The sequence below is a fragment of the Taudactylus pleione genome, unplaced genomic scaffold (genome assembly GCF_031769625.1).
Source record: "Taudactylus pleione unplaced genomic scaffold, aTauple2 ptg000711l, whole genome shotgun sequence".
Lineage (NCBI taxonomy): Eukaryota > Metazoa > Chordata > Amphibia > Anura > Myobatrachidae > Taudactylus > Taudactylus pleione.
The window spans coordinates 9416476-9442301 of record NW_028285113.1 but is presented as its reverse complement, the minus strand read 5'-3'; the positions used below and the strand labels follow the sequence as shown (position 1 = coordinate 9442301).

General features: G+C 47.0%; 1 protein-coding gene across 10 annotated transcripts in view; it reads right to left on the bottom strand.

Annotated features, from left to right (window-relative positions):
* Positions 1 to 25826, bottom strand: part of GRIA4 (glutamate ionotropic receptor AMPA type subunit 4) — a 426050-nt gene that overhangs the window by 281727 nt on the left and 118497 nt on the right. For all 10 annotated transcript variants that reach the window (XM_088456663.1, XM_088456664.1, XM_088456670.1 and 7 more), the window contains exon 3: positions 18505 to 18744. In XM_088456663.1, the coding sequence (XP_088312789.1) occupies positions 18505 to 18744 (240 nt within the window). The remainder of the gene's footprint in view (positions 1 to 18504; positions 18745 to 25826) is intronic.

Sequence of the window (25826 nt, the reverse complement as noted above, 5' to 3'; positions counted from 1 at the left end):
CCACACACTACACTACCCTAACCCTACTCCCGCTCCCTGCACACATTGCACTACCCAGTTCCCTACTCCCGCTCCCTTTACTACCCCTAACCATACTCCTGCTCCCTGCACACACTGCACTACCCCTAACCCTACTCCCACTCCCTCCACACACTGCACTACCCTTACCTTGCTCCCGCTCCCTCCACACACTGCACTACCCCTAAGCCTACTCCCGCTCCCTGCACACACTGCACTACCCCTAACCCTACTCCCACTCCCTCCACACACTGCACTACCCTTACCCTGCTCCCGCTCTCTGCATACACTGCACTACCCCTACCCTACTCCCGCTCTCTGCACACACTGCACTACCCCAACCCTACTCCCACTCCCTCCACACACTGCACTACCCTTACCCTGCTCCCACTAGCTCCACACACTGCACTACCTTACACTGCTCCCACTAGATGCACACACTGCACTACCCCTAACCCTACTCCCAGTCCCTCCACACACTGCACTACCCTTGCCCTGCTCCAACTCCATCCACACACTGCACTACCCCTAACCCTACTCCCTCCACACACTGCACTACCCCTAACCCTACTCCTACTCCCTCCACACACTGCACTACCCTTAACCCTACTCCCACTCCCTCCACACACTGCACTACCCTTACCCTGCTCCCACTCCCTCCACACACTGCACTACCCCTAACCCTACTCCTACTCCCTCCACACACTGCACTACCCTTACCCTGCTCCCACTCCCTGCACACACTGCACTACCCCTTTCCCTACTCCCACTCCCTCCACACACTACACTACCCTAACCCTACTCCCGCTCCCTGCACACATTGCACTACCCAGTTCCCTACTCCCGCTCCCTTCACTACCCCTAACCATACTCCCGCTCCCTGCACACACTGCACTACCCTTACCCTGCTCCCGCTCTCTGCATACACTGCACTACCCCTACCCTACTCCCACTCTCTGCACACACTGCACTACCCCAACCCTACTCCCACTCCCTCCACACACTGCACTACCCTTAACCCTACTCCCACTCCCTCCACACACTGCACTACCCTTACCCTGCTCCCACTCCCTCCACACACTGCACTACCCCTAATCCTACTCCTACTCCCTCCACACACTGCACTACCCTTACCCTGCTCCCACTGCCTGCACACACTGCATTACCCCTAACCCTACTCCCACTCCCTCCACACACTGCACTACCCTTACCCTGCTCCTGCTCCCTCCACACACTGCACTACCCCTTTCCCTACTCCCACTCCCTCCACACACTACACTACCCTAACCCTACTCCCGCTCCCTGCACACATTGCACTACCCAGTTCCCTACTCCCGCTCCCTTCACTACCCCTAACCATACTCCCGCTCCCTGCACACACTGCACTACCCCTAACCCTACTCCCACTCCCTCCACACACTGCACTACCCTTACCCTGCTCCCGCTCCCTCCACACACTGCACTACCCCTAAGCCTACTCCCGCTCCCTGCACACACTGCACTACCCCTAACCCTACTCCCACTCCTTCCACACACTGCACTACCCTTACCCTGCTCCCGCTCTCTGCATACACTGCACTACCCCTACCCTACTCCCGCTCTCTGCACACACTGCACTACCCCAACCCTACTCCCACTCCCTCCACACACTGCACTACCCTTACCCTGCTCCCAGTTCCTCCACACACTGCACTACCTTACACTGCTCCCACTAGATGCACACACTGCACTACCCCTAACCCTACTCCCAGTCCCTCCACACACTGCACTACCCTTGCCCTGCTCCAACTCCATCCACACACTGCACTACCCCTAACCCTACTCCTACTCCATCCACACTGCACTACCCCTAACCCTACTCCCACTCCCTCCACACACTACACTACCCTAACCCTACTCCCGCTCCCTGCACACATTGCACTACCCAGTTCCCTACTCCCGCTCCCTTCACTACCCCTAACCATACTCCCGCTCCCTGCACACACTGCACTTCCCCTAACCCTACTCCCACTCCCTCCACACACTGCACTACCCTTACCCTGCTCCCGCTCTCTGCACACACTGCACTACCCCTAACCCTACTCCCACTCCCTCCACACACTGCACTACCCCTAACCCTGCTCCCGCTCCCTCCACACACTGCACTACCCCTAACCCTACTCCCGCTCCCTGCACACACTGCACTACCCCTAACCCTACTCCCACTCCCTCCACACACTGCACTACCCTTACCCTGCTCCCGCTCTCTGCATACACTGCACTACCCCTACCCTACTCCCGCTCTCTGCACACACTGCACTACCCCAACCCTACTCCCACTCCCTCCACACACTGCACTACCCTTAACCCTACTCCCACTCCCTCCACACACTGCACTACCCTTACCCTGCTCCCACTGCCTGCACACACTGCATTACCCCTAACCCTACTCCCTCCACACACTGCACTACCCTTACCCTGCTCCTGCTCCCTCCACACACTGCACTACCCCTTTCCCTACTCCCACTCCCTCCACACACTACACTACCCTAACCCTACTCCCGCTCCCTGCACACATTGCACTACCCAGTTCCCTACTCCCGCTCCCTTCACTACCCCTAACCATACTCCCGCTCCCTGCACACACTGCACTACCCCTAACCCTACTCCCACTCCCTCCACACACTGCACTACCCTTACCCTGCTCCCGCTCCCTCCACACACTGCACTACCCCTAAGCCTACTCCCGCTTCCTGCACACACTGCACTACCCCTAACCCTACTCCCACTCCCTCCACACACTGCACTACCCTTACCCTGCTCCCGCTCTCTGCATACACTGCACTACCCCTACCCTACTCCCGCTCTCTGCACACACTGCACTACCCCAACCCTACTCCCACTCCCTCCACACACTGCACTATCCTTACCCTGCTCCCACTTCCTCCACACACTGCACTACCTTACACTGCTCCCACTAGATGCACACACTGCACTACCCCTAACCCTACTCCCAGTCCCTCCACACACTGCACTACCCTTGCCCTGCTCCAACTCCATCCACACACTGCACTACCCCTAACCCTACTCCCTCCACACACTGCACTACCCCTAACCCTACTCCTACTCCCTCCACAGACTGCACTACCCTTAACCCTACTCCCACTCCCTCCACACACTGCACTACCCTTACCCTGCTCCCACTCCCTCCACACACTGCACTACCCCTAACCCTACTCCTACTCCCTCCACACACTGCACTACCCTTACCCTGCTCCCACTCCCTGCACACACTGCACTACCCCTAACCCTACTCCCACTCCCACCACACACTGCACTACCCTTACCCTGCTCCCGCTCCCTCCACACACTGCACTACCCCTTTCCCTACTCCCACTCCCTCCACACACTACACTACCCTAACCCTACTCCCGCTCCCTGCACACATTGCACTACCCAGTTCCCTACTCCCGCTCCCTTCACTACCCCTAACCATACTCCCGCTCCCTGCACACACTGCACTACCCCTAACCCTACTCCCACTCCCTCCACACACTGCACTACCCTTACCCTGCTCCCGCTGCCTCCACACACTGCACTACCCCTAAGCCTACTCCACTCCCTCCACATACTGCACTACCCTTAACCCTACTCCACTCCCTCCACACACTGCACTACCCTTACCCTGCTCCCGCTCCCTCGACACACGGCACTACCCCTTTCCCTACTCCCACTCCCTCCACACACTACACTTCTCTAACCCTACTCCCGCTCTCTGCACACACTGCACTATCCCTTTCCCTGCTCCCGCTCCCTCCACACACTGCACTACCCCTAACCCTACTCCCACTCTCTGCACACACTGCACTACCCCTAACCCTACTCCCGCTCTCTGCTCACACTGCACTACCCCTAACCTACTCCCACTCCCTCCACACACTGCACTACCCTTACCCTGCTCCCGCTCCCTCGACACACTGCACTACCCCTAACCCTACTCCCGCTCCCTGCACACACTGCACTACCCCTAACCCTACTCCCACTCCCTCCGCACACTACACTGCCCCCAACCCTGCTCTCGCTATCTGCACACACTGCACTACCCCTAACCCTACTCCCACTCCCTCCACACACTGCACTACCCCTAACCCTACTCCCGCTCTCTGCACACACTGCACTACCCCTAACCCTACTCCCGCTCTCTGCACACACTGCACTACCCCTAACCTACTTCCACTCCCTCCACACACTACACTACCCTTACCCTACTCCCACTCCCTCCACACTGCACTACCCCTAACCCTACTCCCGCTCTCTGCACACACTGCACTACCCCTAAACTACTCCCACTCCCTCCACACACTACACTACCCTTACCCTGCTCCAGCTCCCTCCGCACACTGCACTACCCCTAACCCTACTCCCGCTCCCTGCACACAGGGCAGTAAGGTACTTTATTGAGTGTGGGCAAGTAGGGCAGGAGAAACTATGGCCCTCATTCAGAGCCGTACGCTCTGAGCAGAGCGCACGCTCTGAATGAGGGCCGTCCTCCATAATTATGGAGAGTCCTCCTGGACGCTCGTATAGCTGTGGGTCACCACCCACAGCCTATACGAGCGTGCAGTTTGATGGCCGCGATGGTCTTGACCATCGCGACCATCGCCACTGCGAGCCAGAGCCTGTGGTTGAGTTTTTCAACCGCAAGGCCCGGAGTGATTATCAGAGCCAAAATCACTCCCACTGACATCACTAGTGATGTCAGTGGGCCGGCTTCTGACGGTAGGCGTTCCCTTGGGAACGCCCCCATCAGGGAGGCACGCCCCCGGCACGCCCACCAAAGGGGGCGTGCTGTCAATCAACATCGACAGCACGCCCCCTTTGATCAGACACAACGAGCGAAGGAAAGTCCTCCACAGTATTTTATGATTGGCAGCAATCAGCACTAGTTTTGCCTGTCACAAGAGCCATAAATAATTCGATTTGGTCCTGGGACACCACTGCTGCAAGTGCCTCATGTAACCCCAGGATGCCACGACACCCTAGTTTGAGAACCACTGACTTAGCCATTACTTTAATAATAGTTGTTGCGAGCTAAAAATCCTCTTGTGCTATTCTCTATTATAGAGTTTATTTATGCACTGCAAAATTTGCAATGGTTTTTTTTATGTGTACAAGTGCGCCTACTTGTCCGTCTAGCAAATTACAAAGTGTACATCTACTTTACCATCTTTAGGATCATCAAGGTAAAGCAATATGTACCTAGGTGTGCATATTGCAAACAGTAAGATCCAATCAAAGCTCAATCCAATAGCACTTTCCATCTGCGCCATTATTTATTACAACTTTAATTTTCCCTCCTACAACCAGTGCTGGTAACAGAAATATTGGTGCCAGGGACACTGGTATCTCTGGGGGGCCCCCCTTGGTCCCTCCTTCGCAAAACACCCACACATCCCTCCTGCATCTATGGCCCTCATTCAGAGCCGTACGCTCTGAGCAGAGCGCACGCTCTGAATGAGGGCCGGGCTCCATTTTCATGGAGCGTCCTCCTGGACGCTCGTATAGCTGTGGGTCACCACCCACAGGCTATACGAGCGTGCATTGTGATGGTCGCGATGGTCGAGACCATCGCGACCATCGAATTTGCGAGCCGGAGCCTGCGGTTGAGGTTTTCAACCGCAAGCTCCGGAGTGATTTTGGCTCTATCAGAGCCAAAATCACTCCCACTGACATCACTAGTGATGTCAGTGGGCCGGCTTTTGACGGGAGGCGTTCCCGTGGGAACGCCCCCGTCAGGGTGGCACGCCCCTGGCACGCCCACCAAAGGGGGCGTGCTGTCAATCAACATTGACAGCACGCCCCCTTTGATCGGACACAACGAGCGAAGGACTTTCCTTCGCTCGTCGCGTCTGGCGCATGCGCACGACGGAGCTCCCGCCGTCGTGCGCATGCGCAGTGCACAACATCGACCCACTTGCGAGCGGACAGCCGCTCGCGAGTGGGTCTGAATCAGGCCCTATATCTTCAGTTGTAAGTTCATAAATTTGGGTAATTGGGCCTAATTACGACCACACCAAGCAGTGCGTTAACTGACATTATAATGTTCTAGCAACCACCACTAGCAGAGGGACCTCCCGGCCCCTCTGTATCCCTGCACCCTCCCACCAGTGACTGCCACCAGTACGGCAGGTCCCCCCCACCCGGCGACTACAGAGAGGAGCAGCCGCCAGGGAAATGTAAATTAACCCCCAGCCCCTCCAGTGTGTACCTGACAGCTGCTCAGAAAATCAAAGTCGCAATGGTCACAGGGCCTCATTCAGACCAGCTCGCAAGCGCTGGGTGCTCGCAAGCGGGTCGAAGTTGAGGCCCTGCGCACACGCAGTGGCCTCACTGCGTGTGCGCAAGCCCCGGAGCGAGAGAGAAATTCTCTCGCTCCGGGGCTCACAACAAAAGGGGTGGCTGTCGATGTTGATCGACAGCTCGCCCCGTTTTGTAGGCGGGGTGGGGGGGTGGCTGGCCAAACGGAGGCGTTCCCAAAGGAACGCCTGCCGTTTGGGGGCGGCCCCACTGACATCACTCGTGATGTCAGTGGTGAGCTTCCGGTTCTATTAGAGCCGAAAGATCACTGTGGTTTGCGGCAGACGAGACCCTACCACAAGGGTCTCGTCGCAAGCCCTGATGGTCGCGAGGGTCTTGACCATCGCGACCATCAACCTGGCCGCTCGCTAAAGCTGTGGGTGGTCACCCACAGCTTAGCGAGCGGCAGGGAGGCCGGCTCTTTACAGAGAAGCGGCCGCCCTCATTCAGAGCGAGCGCTCGCATTTTGCGAGCGGCTCTGAATGAGGTCCACAATGTTCCGAACATCAATAGTCCGATTAATCGATGACCGATCTATTAAAAATCAATATTAATGTTAGGTGTTTTGAAAAAACAAACAAAAAAACAGCCAGTTAAGTGGTTAATTGAGGCCATCATGTAATTATTTCATGTAGTTGTAAATTATTTTCAGAAGTTAGGATTTTATTATAAGGCCAGTGAAGCACTTTAGTTTCTAATTACACCCCTGACAAAAGTAAGTTCACAATAACAGTTTTCTATCATTCTTATTTGTTATTTTGTGTACAAAAAAATCTGCAGTATCATATCCATTGCCCATTAATGGTATTAACTAGAGTAAATCCTGTAAAACAGACACTTAACAAGAACTCTTTAATCATGTTATTGACATAGTAATCACCTATCTCTAGAGACATCTGGAATTTATACGCATAACCTGAACATACATTCCAGAAAATCAAAGGGATAACATTAGTAAAGGAGCATTTTGTGGAGTTATTAGGTAGATATTTCCCTTGGGTAGTGAGAACCTAGTTTAGGGCGAAACATTCAATATAGTATCCATGTTCCATTTCGGTCCACTAATCCACATAGAGGCGTATAAGTGACCAATACCACTAGACCCGAATGTTGCAGCAGTAAATTACAAAGTGCTGCATAAGCTGTTACTCTATCATTATCGAAAAGAGATAGTTGCTAGTTAAAGATAGGCGTAAATCTAAAAAGAGGGTGACGTTTTGCCCCTCGGCAAAATACCGTATCCTTGTAATGTTTGTACACAGGTGGCGATGGGTGGGTTCTGGCTCAACCTTAAATCACATAGAATAAAGCTGCTAGAATGTGTGTGCTACATTCACCGTCATGCAGTATTTTCTCTATGTGCATACAAAACAACACATTGCATTGGCAACTCCTTACACCTTAATGCTGAGTGAGGTGTCTAAAGACGCACCAAGCTGTATTACAGCATCTAAAGACGCTCAAAGTGGGTGTCTCGGTCCTTGCACAATCAGATGCACGGCTGCACATTAGAGAAGGGCTTTCACTAGCATTAACAATATAGTGCCGTGTTCAACTAGAAGCGAAAAGCCGAGATCCCCGAAAAAGTATCGCCAATTGAGACTTTTCGCCAGTCGGAAACTTATTTCTGTATTCAATTCCAAATACTTTTCGCGTACGCGGAAAGTCAATGCAATGTAATACGCGAAAAAGATTCGCCTCTGAATAGCAGGAGAAAAGAGGTGCATTTTTTTTTTTATTTTGGGGTGCAAAGGTGCAGAAACCAATCAGAACCCTTGGGACAGCCCCCAAAAGGATAACTGCGTCATAAAAGTCCTAAAAAAAGTGAGTAACAACCTTAAAAAGTAGTTTGATTTTGGGGGTGCAAAAGTGCAAAGTGGGGGTACAAACATAAACAGTAGCAAAATAGACTTTTTGGGGGTCTGCAAGTATGGGTGAGGTGTTTTTTTTTATTGCAGGTGCTTCAGGTGCGTTTTTTACATTTTAGATAACTTCACTTTAGCGACTTTAAAAGATGCTAGCACCCATTTTCAGGTACCTCAAATTTGACAGGGCAACTTATTTTCTCCAAAAAAAACTGCTTAATGCCATTCTTCACCACTTGTGCAAAGACGCTAATTAGAAGCAAATGACACAACTTAAGTACCCCAAATAGCTTAATTAGGGCTATCCGGGGGCATCTACATTCATCCCCGATGTCAGTGCATCTTTTTGGGGGTAACAGGCTGGTTTCCCCAATTCTGTCAGCACTTTGCGCCAGTTTCACATTCACCGGGATACGTTTTCACGGCCAATAGTGGGGATGCGCACAATAAGTTTCCGTGGCCAAAAGACACGATGTAGGCAATAAGTCCGGCAGGCGGAACTTTATCGCGGGTGTGAAACTAATTGAATACCGCCCATAGTCTCAGACTTGACTAGGGAAAAAGACACTAAAGCAGTGTCATCAGCAGCAGCTCAGAAGAGTCCCATACTGTGCCTATGTATGTGGCTTCATTACACCTTCCGATGGAAGTCAGTACATCTGGCAGTTTCTATCCTCCATTTATTTCACTGGGAACAAAAGGATTTAAGATAACTACTTCCCCAGCTAAGCCATGCATTTCTCCAGATTTATTTCTATGTTTGCTGCTGTGTTAGATTATATTAAATATAACCGTATTATATGTGTACGCTGACAATTTATTCTCAACCAGAGGATCAGTAAAACATTGTCTGTACATTTGCAGTAACGGATGTTTCTCTGATAGGCAATCAAAGGCTCTCTCTGGCTCTTGTAGAACTACAAATACCAGAATACCATGAAAGCGGCACGTTAGGATTTTCATTTAAACAGCAGCTGAAGTTTGTAAGTTAATTAAAATTCACATGGACAAAAAAAAAAAAATATTTGTTCTTTGTTTAAACACTGCAGCAAATATATTTAGGTGTTCTTTTGTCTGCCTGGGTTTATTGCAAGGAAACCACTTGAAACTACAGTATACAGAAAATGCAATTGTCATGGAAGTTATCCATCCCTATGATCAGCAGCTCTGCCTGTCAGCATCTAAGAGCACTGAAGGCTATCGTGCTGCAAATACGCCTATACCTTCCAAATTGCAGGCTGAGAAATGGGCGGAGTTTCAACAGTATACATGTAAATCATTACCAGTGTACCATCTTATATGATATTATAATATATATATATATATATATATATAAAATGTATTACGGCTTTACAGTCTTTAAGTAGGTAGGCTGTATATAGGCCTAAGCTAGGACACCTACTGTAGTCTGGGCATAGAATGGCTGAATTGCTGACAAGGCTGCATTGTATCACATTAACTTAATGTACCGCATGTTAGTCTTTTGTATGCCAAATAAAATTTAAAAATAGTAAAAATGAAGATATTTTTTATTTCTTGATCTCTTGCTCTTCCCTGTTATATAGATGCACTAACAATCTACAATTCAGGAAACATGAGTTAAAAAATTCCAGCATTACAAAAAAGGAGCTATATCACATATATGTATGTGTATATACAAATGTTACACATTCGGCACTCCAAATCTATACATAAGACAGATTACCGGGAGCCTTCCATACACAATTAGATAGACAGCAGACCAACTGGCGGCACTCACGGTTTTTAAGAATGAGGACAACAACCCACTCTGTAATTCAACGTTTCAGTATATTTCAACCTTCGTTAGAAATACATGTATGTGTCTAGGGGTGAGCGGATTCGGTTCTACTCGGTTCTGTTCGGCTTTGTGTATATATATATTTATGTGTATTAGGGGTGAGCGGGTTCGGATTTCTGAAATCCGAACCCCCCCGAGCCCCCCCGATCCGAGTCCGATCCGAATCAGGCTCGACTTTTCCCGCCTGACTCGGATCTGAAATCGAGGCAAAACGTCATCATCCCACCTTCCGAGTCTCGCGGGTTTTGGATCCTATATAAGGTACCCACGTCGGCGCCATTTTCTCACTCGGCTGTGGACAGTGAAGAGGGAGGGTGGGAGTTAGGGCTGTGTAGTGTAGTGTAGTGTAGTGCTGCTGTTGTCCACTACTTCAAAGTCCATAGGGGCTGGCTGTGTTGTGCTGTGCTGCTGTTGTTAATAGGGGCTGTGTCCACTACTTCAAAGTCCATAGGGGCTGGCTGGACTGTGTTGTGCAGTCAGTTCTCCATAGGGGCTGTGTCCACTCCAAAGTCCTGTGCAGTGTCCCAGTCCTAAAGAGGTGCTGTAGTGTTGTCCAGGGGGTGCTCTGTCCATCAGGGGTGCTCCCCCCAAGTGCTAAAAAAATAATATATTTTCTGTGTTTGTGAATTGTGTGCGCAGTAGCCGCACGTGCATCAACAAAGTAGTGCCAAGCGTGCGCCTGTGTCATAAGTAAAGGGCCGGCTGGCTTGACCGTTAAAGGGTGCTGTAACCCCCGAAAGTACACTCCAGTCCAAACCAAAAAAAAATTATTTTCTGTGTTTGTGAATTGTGTGCGCAGTAGCCGCACGTGCATCAACAAAGTAGTGCCAAGCGTGCGCCTGTGTCATAAGTAAAGGGCCGGCTGGCTTGACCGTTAAGGGTGCTGTAACCCCCGAAAGTACACTCCAGTCCAAACCAAAAAAAAAATTATTTTCTGTGTTTGTGAATTGTGTGCGCAGTAGCCGCACGTGCATCAACAAAGTAGTGCCAAGCGTGCGCCTGTGTCATAAGTAAAGGGCCGGCTGGCTTGACCGTTAAGGGTGCTGTAACCCCCGAAAGTACACTCCAATCCAAACCAAAAAAAAAATTATTTTCTGTGTTTGTGAATTGTGTGCGCAGTAGCCGCACGTGCATCAACAAAGTAGTGCCAAGCGTGCGCCTGTGTCATAAGTAAAGGGCCGGCTGGCTTGACCGTTAAAGGGTGCTGTAACCCCCAAAGTACACTCCAGTCCAAACCAAAAAAAAAATTATTTTCTGTGTTTGTGAATTGTGTGCGCAGTAGCCGCATGTGCATCAACAAAGTAGTGCCAAGCGTGCGCCTGTGTCATAAGTAAAGGGCCAGCTGGCTTGACCGTTAAAGGGTGCTGTAACCCCCAAAGTACACTCCAGTCCAAACCAAAAAAAAATGTATTTTCTGTGTTTGTGAATTGTGTGCGCAGTAGCCGCACGTGCATCAACAAAGTAGTGCCAAGTGTGCGCCTGTGTCATAAGTAAAGGGCCGGCTGGCTTGACCGTTAAAGGGTGCTGTAACCCCCGAAAGTACACTCCAGTCCAAACCAAAAAAAAAATTATTTTCTGTGTTTGTGAATTGTGTGCGCAGTAGCCGCACGTGCATCAACAAAGTAGTGCCAAGCGTGCGCCTGTGTCATAAGTAAAGGGCCGGCTGGCTTGACCGTTAAAGGGTTCTGTAACCCCCAAAGTACACTCCAAACCAAAAAAATATATATTTTCTGTGTTTGTGACTTGTGTGCACTGTGGCTGCACGTGCATCAACAAAGGAGCAGCGCCAAGCGTGCGCCTGTGTCCCATAAGTAAAGAGCCGGCTGGCTCATTTCTTAAAGGGTGGTGTAACCCACAAAGTGCACTACTCTCCAGCAAAAATAAAAAAATATTTTCTGTGTTTGTGTGCGCTTTAGCCGCACGTATATATATCAATATAACATAAATGGAGGACCAAACTTTCTCTGATAAAAATAAAATAGGGAAAGATCAAGAACCACTTCCTACTAGTGCTGTTGCTGCTGCTGGGAGTTGTTCATTATCCCAGAGAGGAAGTAGGAACATCACTACTTTTACTAAACAATTGACCCTCCAACAGTCCCTAGCGATGAGGATGAAGTACGACAGCAGTCATCCTGAAGCAAAACGTATAACTGAGGCCTTGACTGCTATGTTGGTGTTAGACGTGCGTCCGGTATCCGACATTAGTGCAGTGGGATTTAGACAATTGATGGAGGTAGTGTGTCCTCGGTTCCAAATCCCGTCTAGATTCCACCTGCATCCTCAAAGCAGCAGCGACAAGCGTGCGTCTGTCTGTTAAAGGGTGGTGACACCCTCAAAGTGTGCTACACAAACAATTAAAATATTGTTCTTTTTTTTTCTGTCTTTGTGAAATGTGTGGGCTGTAGCCGCACCTGCATCCTTAAAGCAGCAGCGACAAGCGTGCGTCTGTCTGTTAAAGGGTGGTGACACCCTCAAAGTGTGCTACACAAACAATTAAAATATTGTTCTTTTTTTTTCTGTCTTTGTGAATTGTGTGGGCTGTAGCCGCACTTGCATCCTCAAAGCAGCAGCGACAAGCGTGCGTCTGGCTGTTAAAGGGTGTTGTAACTCTCAAAGTGGTCCAAAAAAATAAAAAAATTTTTTTTAATGTGTTTGTGACTTGTGTGCGATGTAGCCACACTTGCATCCTCAAAGCAGCAGCGACAAGCGTGCGTCTGTCTGTTAAAGGGTGGTGTAACTCTCAAAGTGCTCCAAAAAATAAAAAACTATTTTTTTTATGTGTTTGTGACTTGTGTGCGATGTAGCCGCACTTGCATCCTCAAAGCAGCAGCGACAAGCGTGCGTCTGTCTGTTAAAGGGTGGTGACACCCTCAAAGTGTGCTACACAAACAATAAAAATATTCTTCTTTTTTCTGTCTTTGTGAATTGTGGGCTGTAGCCGCACCTGCATCCTTAAAGCAGCAGCGACAAGCGTGCGTCTGTCTGTTAAAGGGTGGTGACACCCTCAAAGTGTGCTACACAAACAATTAAAATATTGTTCTTTTTTTTTCGGTCTTTGTGAAATGTGTGGGCTGTAGCCGCACCTGCATCCTTAAAGCAGCAGCGACAAGCGTGCGTCTGTCTGTTAAAGGGTGGTGACACCCTCAAAGTGTGCTACACAAAGAATAAAAATATTCTTCTTCTTTTTTCTGTCTTTGTGAATTGTGTGGGCTGTAGCCGCACTTGCATCCTCAAAGCAGCAGCGACAAGCGTGCGTCTGTCTGTTAGAGGGTGGTGTAACCCTCAAAGTGTGCTCCACAAACAATAAAAATATTCTTTTTTTTTTTCTGTCTTTGTGAATTGTGTGGGCTGTAGCCGCACTTGAATCCTCAAAGCAGCAGCGACAAGCGTGCGTCTGTCTGTTAAAGGATTACATCGGTGACAGCATCCAAGTAGGCATGTCAGACAGTCCGTACCTGTACTGGCAGGAAAAAGAAGCAATTTGGAGGTCCCTGTACAAACTGGCTCTATTTTACCTGAGTTGCCCCCCCTCCAGTGTGTACTCCGAAAGAGTGTTTAGTGCAGCCGGGAACCTTGTTAGCGAAAGGCGTAGGAGGTTGCTTCCACAAAATGTGGAGAAGATGATGTTCATAAAATGAATGATCAACTCTTCCAGGGAGACCAGCCTCCAGAACGTACAGAGGGACCTGTGGTTCCAGCAGGGACGAATTAATACTCTGTGAGGATGAGGATGTACATAACACTGAAGAGGGTGAGGAATCTGTGGATGAGGAGGATGAGGACGACTTCTTGCCTCCGTAGAGCCAGTTTGTGCAGGGACAGATTAATTGCCAGCTTGTTTTGTGGGGGCCCAAACGAACCAATCATTTCAGCCACAGTTGTGTGGCAGACCCTGGCGCTGAAATGATTGGTTTGTTAAAGTGTGCATGTCCTGTTTATACAACATAAGGGTGGGTGGGAGGGCCCAAGGACAATTCCATCTTGCACCTCTTTTTTTTCTTTGCATTATGTACAGTTTGGGGCCTAGTTTTTCAATGCCATCCTGTCTGCCACTGCAGTTTCACGCCTAGATGGGTCACGTGTTTGTGCCGCCCACTCGTGTCGCTTAGCATAGTCATCCAGCTACCTCGGTGCAACCTTTTGGACATAAAAACACTATTGTGAGGTGTGAGGTATTCAGAATAGACTGAGTGGAAATTAAGGTTATTGAGGTTAATAATAGCATAGGAGCAGAAAAACCTACAAATTCTGTGATTTTAGCTGTTTTTATGCTTTTTTTCAAAAAAATACAGATCCAAAACACAAAACCCAGAACCCAAAACACGGAAGGGTGGTTTTGGCAAAACCAATCCAGATCCAAAACACGAAGAAAGATCCAGATCCAAAACCAAAACACAAAACACGAAAAGTGGCCGGTGCACACCCCTAATGTGTATATATATATAGATATGTGTGTGTGTGTGTGTGTGTGCGCGTATATATATATATATATATATATATATTAGATATATATATATATATATATATATACTCTATATATACTTTCACCATGAGTTTTTGGAACAATGTTTTTCTAGCATGCGAATTGTTGAATTCCTACATAATTTTGATTTTAATATCTTTTTTTCTTCACATTTTCAAATTCCTACAGTATCAGAAACAGGGTGAGTCTCCCATATCCAAAATGCTTGGGACGAGTTGTATTTTGGATAGCGGAATATTCCGTATTTTGGAATAATTGCATACCATAATGAAATATCTTGGGAATATGACCCAAATATACACACAGAATGCATTTATGTGTTATATACACCTTATACACACAGCCTGCAGGTAATTTTATAGAATATATTCAATAAGTTTGTGGTTCAAACAAGTTTGTGTACAGAAATGAAATTCATTTATGTTTCATATACACCTTATACACAGAGCTTGAAGGTAATTTTATACAATATTTTTAATAATTTGTGCCTCAGATAAAGTTGGTGTACATCGAACCATCAAAAATCAAAGGTTTCATTATCTCAGTCATGCCAAAAATATTCCGTATTTCGGAATATTCCGTATTTCGGAATTTTTGGATATGGGAGACTCAACCTGTAGTAACTTATAGATCTACTGTTTACAAATGACTTCCCTGGGTTAAATATCAGCCTGTTCCCTGAAGCTGCTGGCTAGGCAGTACAGTGTAGCTAATTCAGACCCGCTCGCTAGGATGCATACTCTCGCTGCTGCTGCTGGTATGCAGTGTGTATGCATTTTGCGCATGCTTGTGCATGCACATACCTTAGCGAAAGTTCACAATACATTTGCTCGCTGCGCATACACAGCCCAGCAGAGTGAGTGACAGGGGAAGCAGTTTGTAGGTGGTAACAGGGGCTGGACATTAAAAACGGGGGAGTGGAGGTGCAAACGCAGGCGTGCCTGAGTGTCTCAACGGCGTTATAGAGGTGTGCATAATTAAGACAGCATCATAGTACACGTCCCCTGGCTTGTCTTTACACAGAAGTGCTCGCAGTGCTTGCGGTAGGGTATGGTTAACCTCAAGCGCTGCGATAGCATCCGATTTTACCTTATGTACCGATGGTTGCATGCACTTTCTGGACTGTACACCAATATAAACCATGATGATGGCAAGGAGACAATCAGTAAGGCTATTTCTAATAGTACCTTTTATAAGGGCCCCCCTATTTATTTTTTTCTGCTCTTGGCTGATGTGATTTTACATAAAAACTATTTTCTTTTTTAAAATTAATTTTATCTTCAACTACAAGGCACGGCTATGGGGTCAAACATGGCCCCTAGCTATGCTAATATCTACATGTACAAATACGAGACAACACACATCTTGAAGAATAGATCTTTTTCTCCATCAGGTTTTAGTCTAGATTTATAGATGACATCTTCCTTATTTGGACTGGCGGTGTGACAGCTCTTGATCAGTTTATTTAAACTCTCAATGAATTAAACAGTACCATCAGGTTCACCTACTCTAGTAGTCCTAAAGTGCTTAATTTTTTGGACGTTACAGTTGCCATTATTTACCAAAATTTTGAAACCAATATTTACAAGAAACCGACAGATCTAAGCACTGTCCTTCTGGCTGATAGCTTTCATCCAAAACCCCTTAAACGGGACTTACCATTTTCACAATTTGTGCGAGCAGCAAGAATTACCTCTGATAGAGAGAGCCTTCCACAGATGCTTAAAAATATGGGTGATGATTTTAGACAACGTGGCTATAACCAAGATGAAGTTGACGAAGCAATTGCAAAATGTATTTCCCTTAATAGGGAGTCCTTACTTAAGCCGAAGGATGTGCCCGCCCAGCCTTCTCGGCTTATCTTCCCTACTACATTCTCGATATCATCAGGCAGGATGAGGAAGTTGGTTTCAAAACACTGGCATAGTCTTCAGTCGGATCCCATCCTTAAGGACTCATGCCACAATACTCCTATTTTCGCCTATAAATGGAGCAATAACCTAAAAGACCTAGTGACCAATGCTGATATTAGCCCGGCCACTGTGAAGGACAACTGGTTGTCACTCAAGAACGGAGCATTTCATTGTAGTGGGTGTGTTAATTGTAGTTTTTTATTGACTGGAGACATCTTTAAACACCTCATGAGTGGAATACAGTTCCGTCTACGACAACGACCAAATTGCGAGAGCAAATTCGTGGTCTATTTAATTATATGCCCGTGCCATAAAATATATATAGGCAAAACCACCTGTATGCTAAAAGAGAGGATAGCCATGCACCGCTCCTCTATAAAGAAGGCTCTTTCTAGTATTGATCAGAGTACACCACCGGTCGCAAGACATTTTGTGGAAACAGGACATACTGTAATGTGAAGGATTTTCACTTTATGCCGTTGGTTCAAATCAAGCCACCTAAAGGGGCCTATCCATTAACAGATAAAAGATGAAAGACAAAAGAAAATTCCTGGGGCTGCGGTGACAGATATCTGTCATGTACATGACAGATTTTTGCGAACGACGAACGATATTGCATGACATCATTCAGGGCGTGGATTTTTTTTATGTTTCTATTCATTTTCATTAAAAATATCGTTCGTCATTCACCGCAACAGATATTTCTAATATCTGTCAGCGGTAAGCGATAATTGACCAACATGTTGGAGAGACAAAAGACAAAATTTGTTGGCTGCGGGAGTGCGCATTTTCATCGTTCAGAGCATATCCATTAGCAGATAAATTGAACAACTGAACGATAAATTGTTCATCGTTCAAATTTATCTGCTAATGGATAGGCCCCTTTAGAGAGGGGGAGACCATGGCAAAATATTGTTGCAGAAGGAATGTGAACTCACTTATAGATTTGGATCACTATGTCCTGGAGGGCTTAATGAGGAACTTTCATTCAATGTTTTTCTTTGAAGAATGTTTGTTTTTTTCTTTTTGATGGATGCTACTTTTTGAGCTTTCATGGGCTTTAAATTGAGTACTAAGAAGAACCTTTTGTGGAGATACAATAGAGTCTTGTTTGACTATACATTTAAAATACTTTTTGGGATAGTTTCCGTACATGTTGGTGACCTGATATTCTTAATTTTTTGAGATTGGTTATTTAAAATTTCTTTGCTGGGTTTTACTTTATTGATTTTTTTTATTATTTATCTATTTCTTAGTTATTCACTTTTTTGGTTGTTATTATGTTGCTGATTTTTTTGTATTTGTGTCACATCTGTGTTTCTTACTTTGGGTTTCATAGTGTAGACTTTGGTGCCAGTCAGACAGACTGGAATTTGCTTACCTACTCCGGACACTGGCCTCTAGGTTTGTTACTATGGTCAATTATGTTTCCCTGTTGACGCTGATTGTTTACACACCACATGTGCGATGATGCACTGGTGTGTGATTGGCCAGCTGCCCTACGTCATGCCGTATAGACTGAAGTGGGCGCAGGTCCCAGCGCGTCTCAGTGTCTCCATGGTGCTAAGCGGGTGATGTAGCGCCGCATGATCTTCTGGTCACACAGCGGGATGCTGTTGTGATCGTGTGGACCCGGCGGTAGCGAGAGTACGGAGATACAGGTGAGGCTTATTCCGATTGCTGATTTGGTGCCTTCCTCTCACTATTTAATAGCCTGCTGGTGTCTTGTTCCTTGTGCTCATGATTAAGGTGGTAACACACCGAAACGGACGTCGGCCCAGGGCTGTTATGATTGGTCACCAGGCAGACGATGAGTATTTCAGTTTTACTGGCTCCTGTTATGTGACTTACAGCTTTTTATCTGATATACATTGCTGAGCATGGCTATTTGTTTACATGTATTCACAATACATCTGCAATTTTGATCAATGAAGTTGGTGTGCTGGTCTCTTTTCTGTCCTGATGAGAACTGAAGTGCATTATATATTTTTATATATATATATATATATATATGTATAATGTTAACGGTAATCCAAAAGGTACAGCATAATATTTAGTGCTACTTACCCCTGTCAGTGTCATAGAGGAATACATAATGATTCCAACCGTAGTGATCCAGCAAACTTAAAAGTGCTCCCCGTAATGATGGTCTTAGCTGCAGCACAAACTGGCTTTCACCTTCTGTTGGGAAACTGGGTGTGATGAGGGAGATGTGGAGGGCACTGCAGAATGAGGTCAGGGTGTGCACTGATCTCTTGTCATACAGTCCAAAGATGGCAAACACCCCTCTGGAATACTGGGAGCAAACTGAAAGGAAAGATACACAGAATGACCGATGAGACATTGCATAAAACAAACTGAATAAGAGGTACTATGCCACATATCTAGGAAAACATTAGACCCAGGGATGTATGCCAAGGTTAGTATGGACATGTATTACTAAGGTGGTGGCATCTCCCTGATGTTTCCCAATTAACAAAGGTTATATTACACAGTACACAATCTTACGGAGTCATATAAATACACCCAGATTATAGTAATATTATAGTAGTACAGTATAACATGGTGCTACTACTGCTCAAGAAATTCTGTGTCCACTGTAATAACACCTCTACCAACGATTATATATTTAAACTGCACAGTAGTACCCTAGCCTAGAGCATTTTCTGGTAATACACATACACAGGGGAACCCCATACATAAAAAGCAACATTAAAAATGGTCTCCGCTCTCCTCCTTATATTTTCCAAAATCTAGAAAAATGTGGGGTCTCTATCTGGCCATCGGCTGCTGCGTTGATACTCCAAGTGCAGCCTGGTTGATTGTATTCACCAGGTTGGTGGACATATGTAGGTTTATTTATCAAGCAGTGAAAAACCTAGAGAAGTGGACCAGTGGAGAAGTAAGTAGCCCATGGCAACCAATCAGCTCCTACCTATTATTTTATAGACTGTATTTGATATATGTTACTTCAAAGCTGATTGGTTGCCATGGGCAACTTCTCCACTGGTCCACTTCTCTAAGTTTTTCACTGCTTGATAAATAAACCCTTAAGTGGTGCTTCTGCTGGGAATTAGGATGCACTCGATTGGACGGCTGGCCACATTCCACCGCTCATCCAAGGGGTGATGTATCAAACCTTATAAAGATTGGAGAAGTGGACAAGGTACCCATAGCAACCAAACAGCTTCTACCTATAATTTTAAAACTTGCTAAATGTTAGCTAGAAGCTGATTGGTTGCTATGAAAACTTCTCCACTTGTCCTCTTCTCCACTCTTTAGAAGGTTTGATACATTTCTCAGCCAATCAGGAAGGATGTTCTTCTTGTTCTGTAACTCAGACCACAAAGCTGATGGAGGCAGCACAGTCACTACTCCAACGGCACTCTGCCACACTGCTATACCAAGCTAGATGCCCAGAGAAGCTCCCCGCTGCAAGGAAGACTGCATGGCATATCCTTAAGTCATGCCCAGCAGCCACCTTCCTGCTCCTCTGCATCGGTGCTTGATGATCGCCAAGGGGGGTGGCACCAGGCCTCCGGCAAGCTGTGTAAGCCTCAGCTTACTAAGGCTGGCTGGCTTACGAGCCCTGGACACTGCGTTGATCAACGTAGATCATGGGCTAGCCACTCCCGGAAAATGGGGGCGTACAGAGGCCGTCCCCACCCCCGTACTGCCTCTTAAATGCCTCTGCCTGACAATCAGGCAGAGGCATTCAAGGGTTTGCTTGTGACTACGCAGGACCCATTCTGCACAACTGCAGAATGGGTCCTGCTGAATCAGGCCCTATAATGTGTTAACTTTCTTTTTTTTCCCTCTATCGCTACAATATTTTTCTTGATTTTATGGTCCTGAGAGTCTTTGTAAGTAAAACATGATATAAAAGCAAGAACACATACACTAAACTATTCTGACAAATGATATAATACAAATAAGTATACCACAGAGTAACTTTGCACAGGTAATAATGTGACATTTTCAGTGTATTACAATCTCACAAGTCATAAAACATTAAAGAATTCTATAACCACCAACTGAGCTATAAATGCAGCCTCAATCAAATTTTAATTAGATGAGGATACATTTGTGTAACATATTCCAATTAAAAAGAAACACACCATAAATTATTTCAATCATTAATAAATGAAACATTTGCTTGTGGATTTAAACTAAAATGCCATAACAAAACAAAGTAATAAATACAATGTTACAATGTTTTTAATCTGCTACATATAAAGTAAAAAACAAAACAAGTTTCTTTTTTTATTTCACTAATGTGTCTTATTTCAAATCAAGTTTATAAACCCAAACAGTAGAATGTAGCATTGCATCACATAATATATATTGATATGTCTTAATTTTATTTGTAACTTTAAACCTTGTGACAAAAGAATGAGTAAAATAACAGTTGAATTTATTATTAACACTGGGCCTGATTCAGACCCGGACGCTATTTGCGTCCACTCGCTGGCTAAAAGGGGCCGGCTATTTAAATCATGTGCTCGCACTGCGTTGCGTAAAGCTGCCCACTAAGTAATAGCGAGCAGTCGCACTATGCGTTCACACCTGTATAAAGACGCCCCTTTGCCACTCTCAACACACGTCATCTCCGGCAGTTGTAGGATTAATCGTGAACATCGAGAGCCATCGGTGCTGCTCGCAGCGCTTGTGGTAGCCTTTTCCCACCACAACATTGCAAGCAGTTCAGGCTAAAATACAACCCAGTCACGTGTGTAATGACGCTACTTTGCTAATTATGCACACCCATTAAACGCCGTTCTGACAGTCGGGCACGCCTGCGTTCGCACATCCACACCCCCCTTTTCAAGCACCTTCCCCTGTTACCACCCACAAACGGCACTATCTGTTACTCAAAATAGCGGCCCGACTGCGGGCTACAGGCGAGCACCTTCCCACCGCAATGACTGGTTCGCGCATGCGCATTGCCGCTCATACGCATGCGCAGATTGCGAAAAATCGCTCAATGCGAGTGCAGCAAAGCGTCCGGGTCTGAATCAGGCCAAGAGTACTATGGACCAGTACATGCTAATGCACTGCTGAAAGCAGACACCCGTTTTTTCGGGAATCTGCGCAGGCGCCAGACCCATTCTGCGCATGTACACAACGGGTCTGCGAGCCCACATGTAAACTGGCAGCAGACTGTCAGTGATTGACAGTCTGCTGCCGTTTGGGGGTGGGGAGGGGGCGGCGATGCCCTCCGTTTCCAGAAACGGAGGTGTGTCGCCGCCATTGCGGGGGGTAGGGAAGAGGCCAGGATCTCCGTTGGCTGATGGGAGATTTTCCTGGCCTCTTACTCTAATCTGCGGCGGCCGGCTGCAGGACCCCATGGGTCACGCAGCCGGCCGATGGTCCACAGAGTATCCGATGCTGCGTTGGACAGCGCAGCTCGGATACGTAATGCAGCAGGAAGCGTGATGTCTCCTGCTGCATTACCATAATTGCAAGGAACGCAATTGCAAAGCTGCCTGCGTGCATACATCATATATCTATAGCCTGCGTGCATACATCATATATCTATAGCCTGCGTGTATACATCATATATCTATAGCCTGTGTGTATACATCATATATCTATAGCCTGCGTGCATACATCATAAATCTATAGCCTGCGTGCATACATCATATATCTATAGCCTGCGTGCAGCTTTGCAATTATCGGACCTTGCTGAATCAGGCCCTATATACACTACTGCAGATGTATATAATAATTCTCTTAGGTCTGTCCTGCGCAATGGGAGGCAGAGCATGTGTCCTGGCTCCCACTGCTATGGCGTCAGGACAGGCGTAGCGGGAGAGGAGGAGGACCTGTGTGACTGGCAGGAACAGAGTAAATATAGGAGCAGGTCGGAAGCAGGGCGCCTCAGAACTGGGGTGGTGGGCAAGACAGAGCAGCAGAGAGGGGGGGGGCGCGGTGTGGGATAGAGCAGCAGAATGGGGGGCGGAGCAGTGGATACAGAGGAGGGTGGGACAGGAGGAACTGACGGGGGCACACTGGGGTGACTTGGCAGATGCCGGGCCCCTTTTCTAGTTAATATATATGGGATGATGTATTTCCTACTGTCGGTTATATAGAAATTTGAAGCTGTGGAATTCTGTGACAGTATAAACCATAAATGACCTGAATATACTTAAAATACATTTTTACACATGTATTTTTCTGTTTGGATGATCTGCACACACTGCATAGTAAATGTGCTGTGAACGGTTCCTTATTATATAACTATAACAGGCGAAATTGTGTTTCTTTGAGGAATACTGGCCTCATATTTCCTTTGCAGTCATGTCTGTTTTGATAAATAATTCCTTGTAATATCTGTCTAAAAAGATTGGAAACTCTCAAGGAATCTTCCAATTACTTCATCTCACTGCTGTCTAGAAATATTCTGACTACCTACTACACCATTGCTGAGAGTACAGGCAGCTAATCTTTATAGTCTCTCCTATCACAATAACTGAGGGTAACAGCAATGGATTGGTGCCTTATGTTGCTGCAGAGGACGGGTGGGTGGGTGCGCGTTTTCATTTACATTGACATATACAGTACTGTACAGTGGCAAACGCAGGATTTCTATAGGGGAGTTTCCAAATGCTTGATTTTAGAGTGAGTGTGGCCGGTCCATGAAGAGGACATAGGGCCTGATTCAGAGCCGGACGCTCTGACCAGAGCGCTCGCTCTGAATCAGGGCCCTCCTCCATTAAAATGGAGCGTCCTCCTGGACGCTCGTATAGCTGTGGGTCAAACGGGGAGTTCCTTTTTGTGGGTGTGTCATGGGAGTATCAAAGGAGAGCCATAGGCCTGTAGCTAGAGATCCCTGCTATTGTAAAGCCTGCATAAGAAGAAGCTACGCCTGTTTCTAATGGATCACTTGCACCTAGCATGGGGCCATTTGCAACTGCTGATACTAATGATGACGGAAAGGAAAAAAATGGGCGATCGGCTTCCCGCTTAAATCCGCACAGATCCTTACATTAGCCCTACAGCTTCATGCAAAAACAGCCACTTTCCCTTCCACTCAGAATCAACCCCAGGATGTCCCCTCTGCCCCCACATCCTAATAACCTTGTGCCATTCAGCACTCCCTCATGCTAGACAGTGTTATGCTGCTGCCTGTATCTATTCACTGTCTCAGTGCTTTGTTTAATTACAACACTATTATACATAATAACCTTCTTCCAGTCAGAGTTTGCTAAAGTCTACAGGAAGGTTATGTCAAGAACAAGCGTATCCATGGGGCATTGTATGGGAACCCGGTGTAGCTCTGATTAGCTCCCGACACCAATCAAATAAATCAGGTCAGACGTGAATAGAGGAAGAACAAAGGACAGTAGACTTTTGGGGCATGAGGTGCAGGTAATGCCAATGATCACGCAGTTGAGCGATTATTTGCTACTGCTCATGCATGAAATATTCTGTAAATCCCTACGGTGCATGCGTTACCCTGTGTGTACGCAGAAATGCGCTGTTGCGTATGGGACTGCTGGCATAAGAAATGGCGAGGAAAAATCACGTGCATTCCTGGGTGGTGACTGGGAGGTTGCCTGAAGTGAACATAATAAAACCTGTCGCCTGGGTGTGTAATGGGATTGTCGGAGGAGTCAATAAAAGCGGCTACATTCTACTCACGTCTTACCCGATCTATTCGATTGGTGTCGCCAGCTAGCCAGACAATGCGCCATGGATACGCTTGCTATTGACGTAGACGCAGAGCCGCAGTCACAGAGGTCATGTTTAGACTGGTGCGATGGTGCAATCGATGATATGCTGATGGTGGATTGTTCAGAGCCACAGGGGGTGTTGCTAAGGGCACTGAAAGCAGGCATCTCAAGGCTGGCACATTCCAGCACACACTAGTAGGCCGCAGACCAATTAATTCTCAACTTGAGACGGCGTTACGTATACCAAGCACTGCGGGGTGGAAAGGCTTTCTGGATCTCCTCCAAATTCAATGCCTCTGCGTGGACTATTGCATGCATGCATGTACTGCACACATGACTGGAGTCCTTTGCATGGAATGACAGGCTGCCGATGAGGGAGAGAAAACCTCCACGCCGCACTGCCAATGATAAATAGATCCCTATATCTGAGGAAATGCTGTGATCATGGGAGGAAGATTTTTTTTTCCTATACACCATTGACTTCCAATCTGTAAAAGCACTGCAGAACAATGCGGTCACGTATCTGTACTGCATTCTCTGACACATTCCCCGGCATAATTGTCTTACTCATTCATCGCATTTGTATGCGACATTTAACTGTCAAATTCTTTGTGATTTTATTTATTCATTTTCCCGGCTGCAGACACAATTGCAGGACACTTCTGGATATCTCTGTAATTACAGGAAAGCGATCACAAAATAACCCATGTCATTGCACTTTTTTGCTTATGCTCGGGGGATGGATCATTTTTCAGTGTATAATGGCTTGGCAGTATAGATTGTATGGAACAGACGTTGTGTAATCTAAAAAAAAAATGCTGACTCATAAAAGCCATGAAAAGACCATTTTTCCATAGAATAGTCATTTTCCCAATCTCAGTGCGCCAAGAGCCAAATAATTTTTATCTTAAACAAAGATCTTGGATATATATATATATATATATATACATACATACACACACACACACACACACACACTAGGGATGAGCGGTTCGGATTCTGTGGAATCCGAACCGCTCTGAACATCGGGGATCTGAGTCCACCCGAGCCGTGGCTCAGGTGTTCCCGCCTGACTCGGATCCCACTGCAAGGCCGAACCCTCCTGACGTCGGATTCTCGCAAGAGTTCGGCTCTATATAAGGCGCCGAGACCGGGACTCGTCGTCACTTCTCTCCCAATGCTTGCAGGCATGGAACAAGGAGTTCCGTGCTGCAAGCATGAAGACACAGATGCATGGACGGATCTCCGTCCGTGCATCTGTGTCTAATAAAAATGAATAAACCTGTGTAAACAAAAAATGGCGTGACCCTCCCCCAAAAGAGCAACCAGCCCCAGGTTTTAGTGACCCAGTGTTGATTGTGGAAAATACTGGGGACAAACGACGTAGGGGTCCCCCGTACTTGAGCACAACCAGCACTGGGCTAGTCAGAACCAGCCCTGGTTGCCAAAATACGGGGAACAAACGACGTAGGGGTCCCCCGTACTTTGAACAACCAGCACTGGGCTCTGATCCGGTCCTGGTTCTGGAAATACAGGAGGAAAAAAAGCGTAGGGTCCCCCTGTATTATCCAGAACCAGCACCGGACCCATTCTAGTGGGGGGGCTGATGCCACAGCCAAGTGAGCCCTATCATCGGGTCCCCCAGCAGCAGCATCAGCCCTGGCCGCTAGTCAGCCCAGCCCGGGGATCCCAATGAACACTCAGACATGGCTC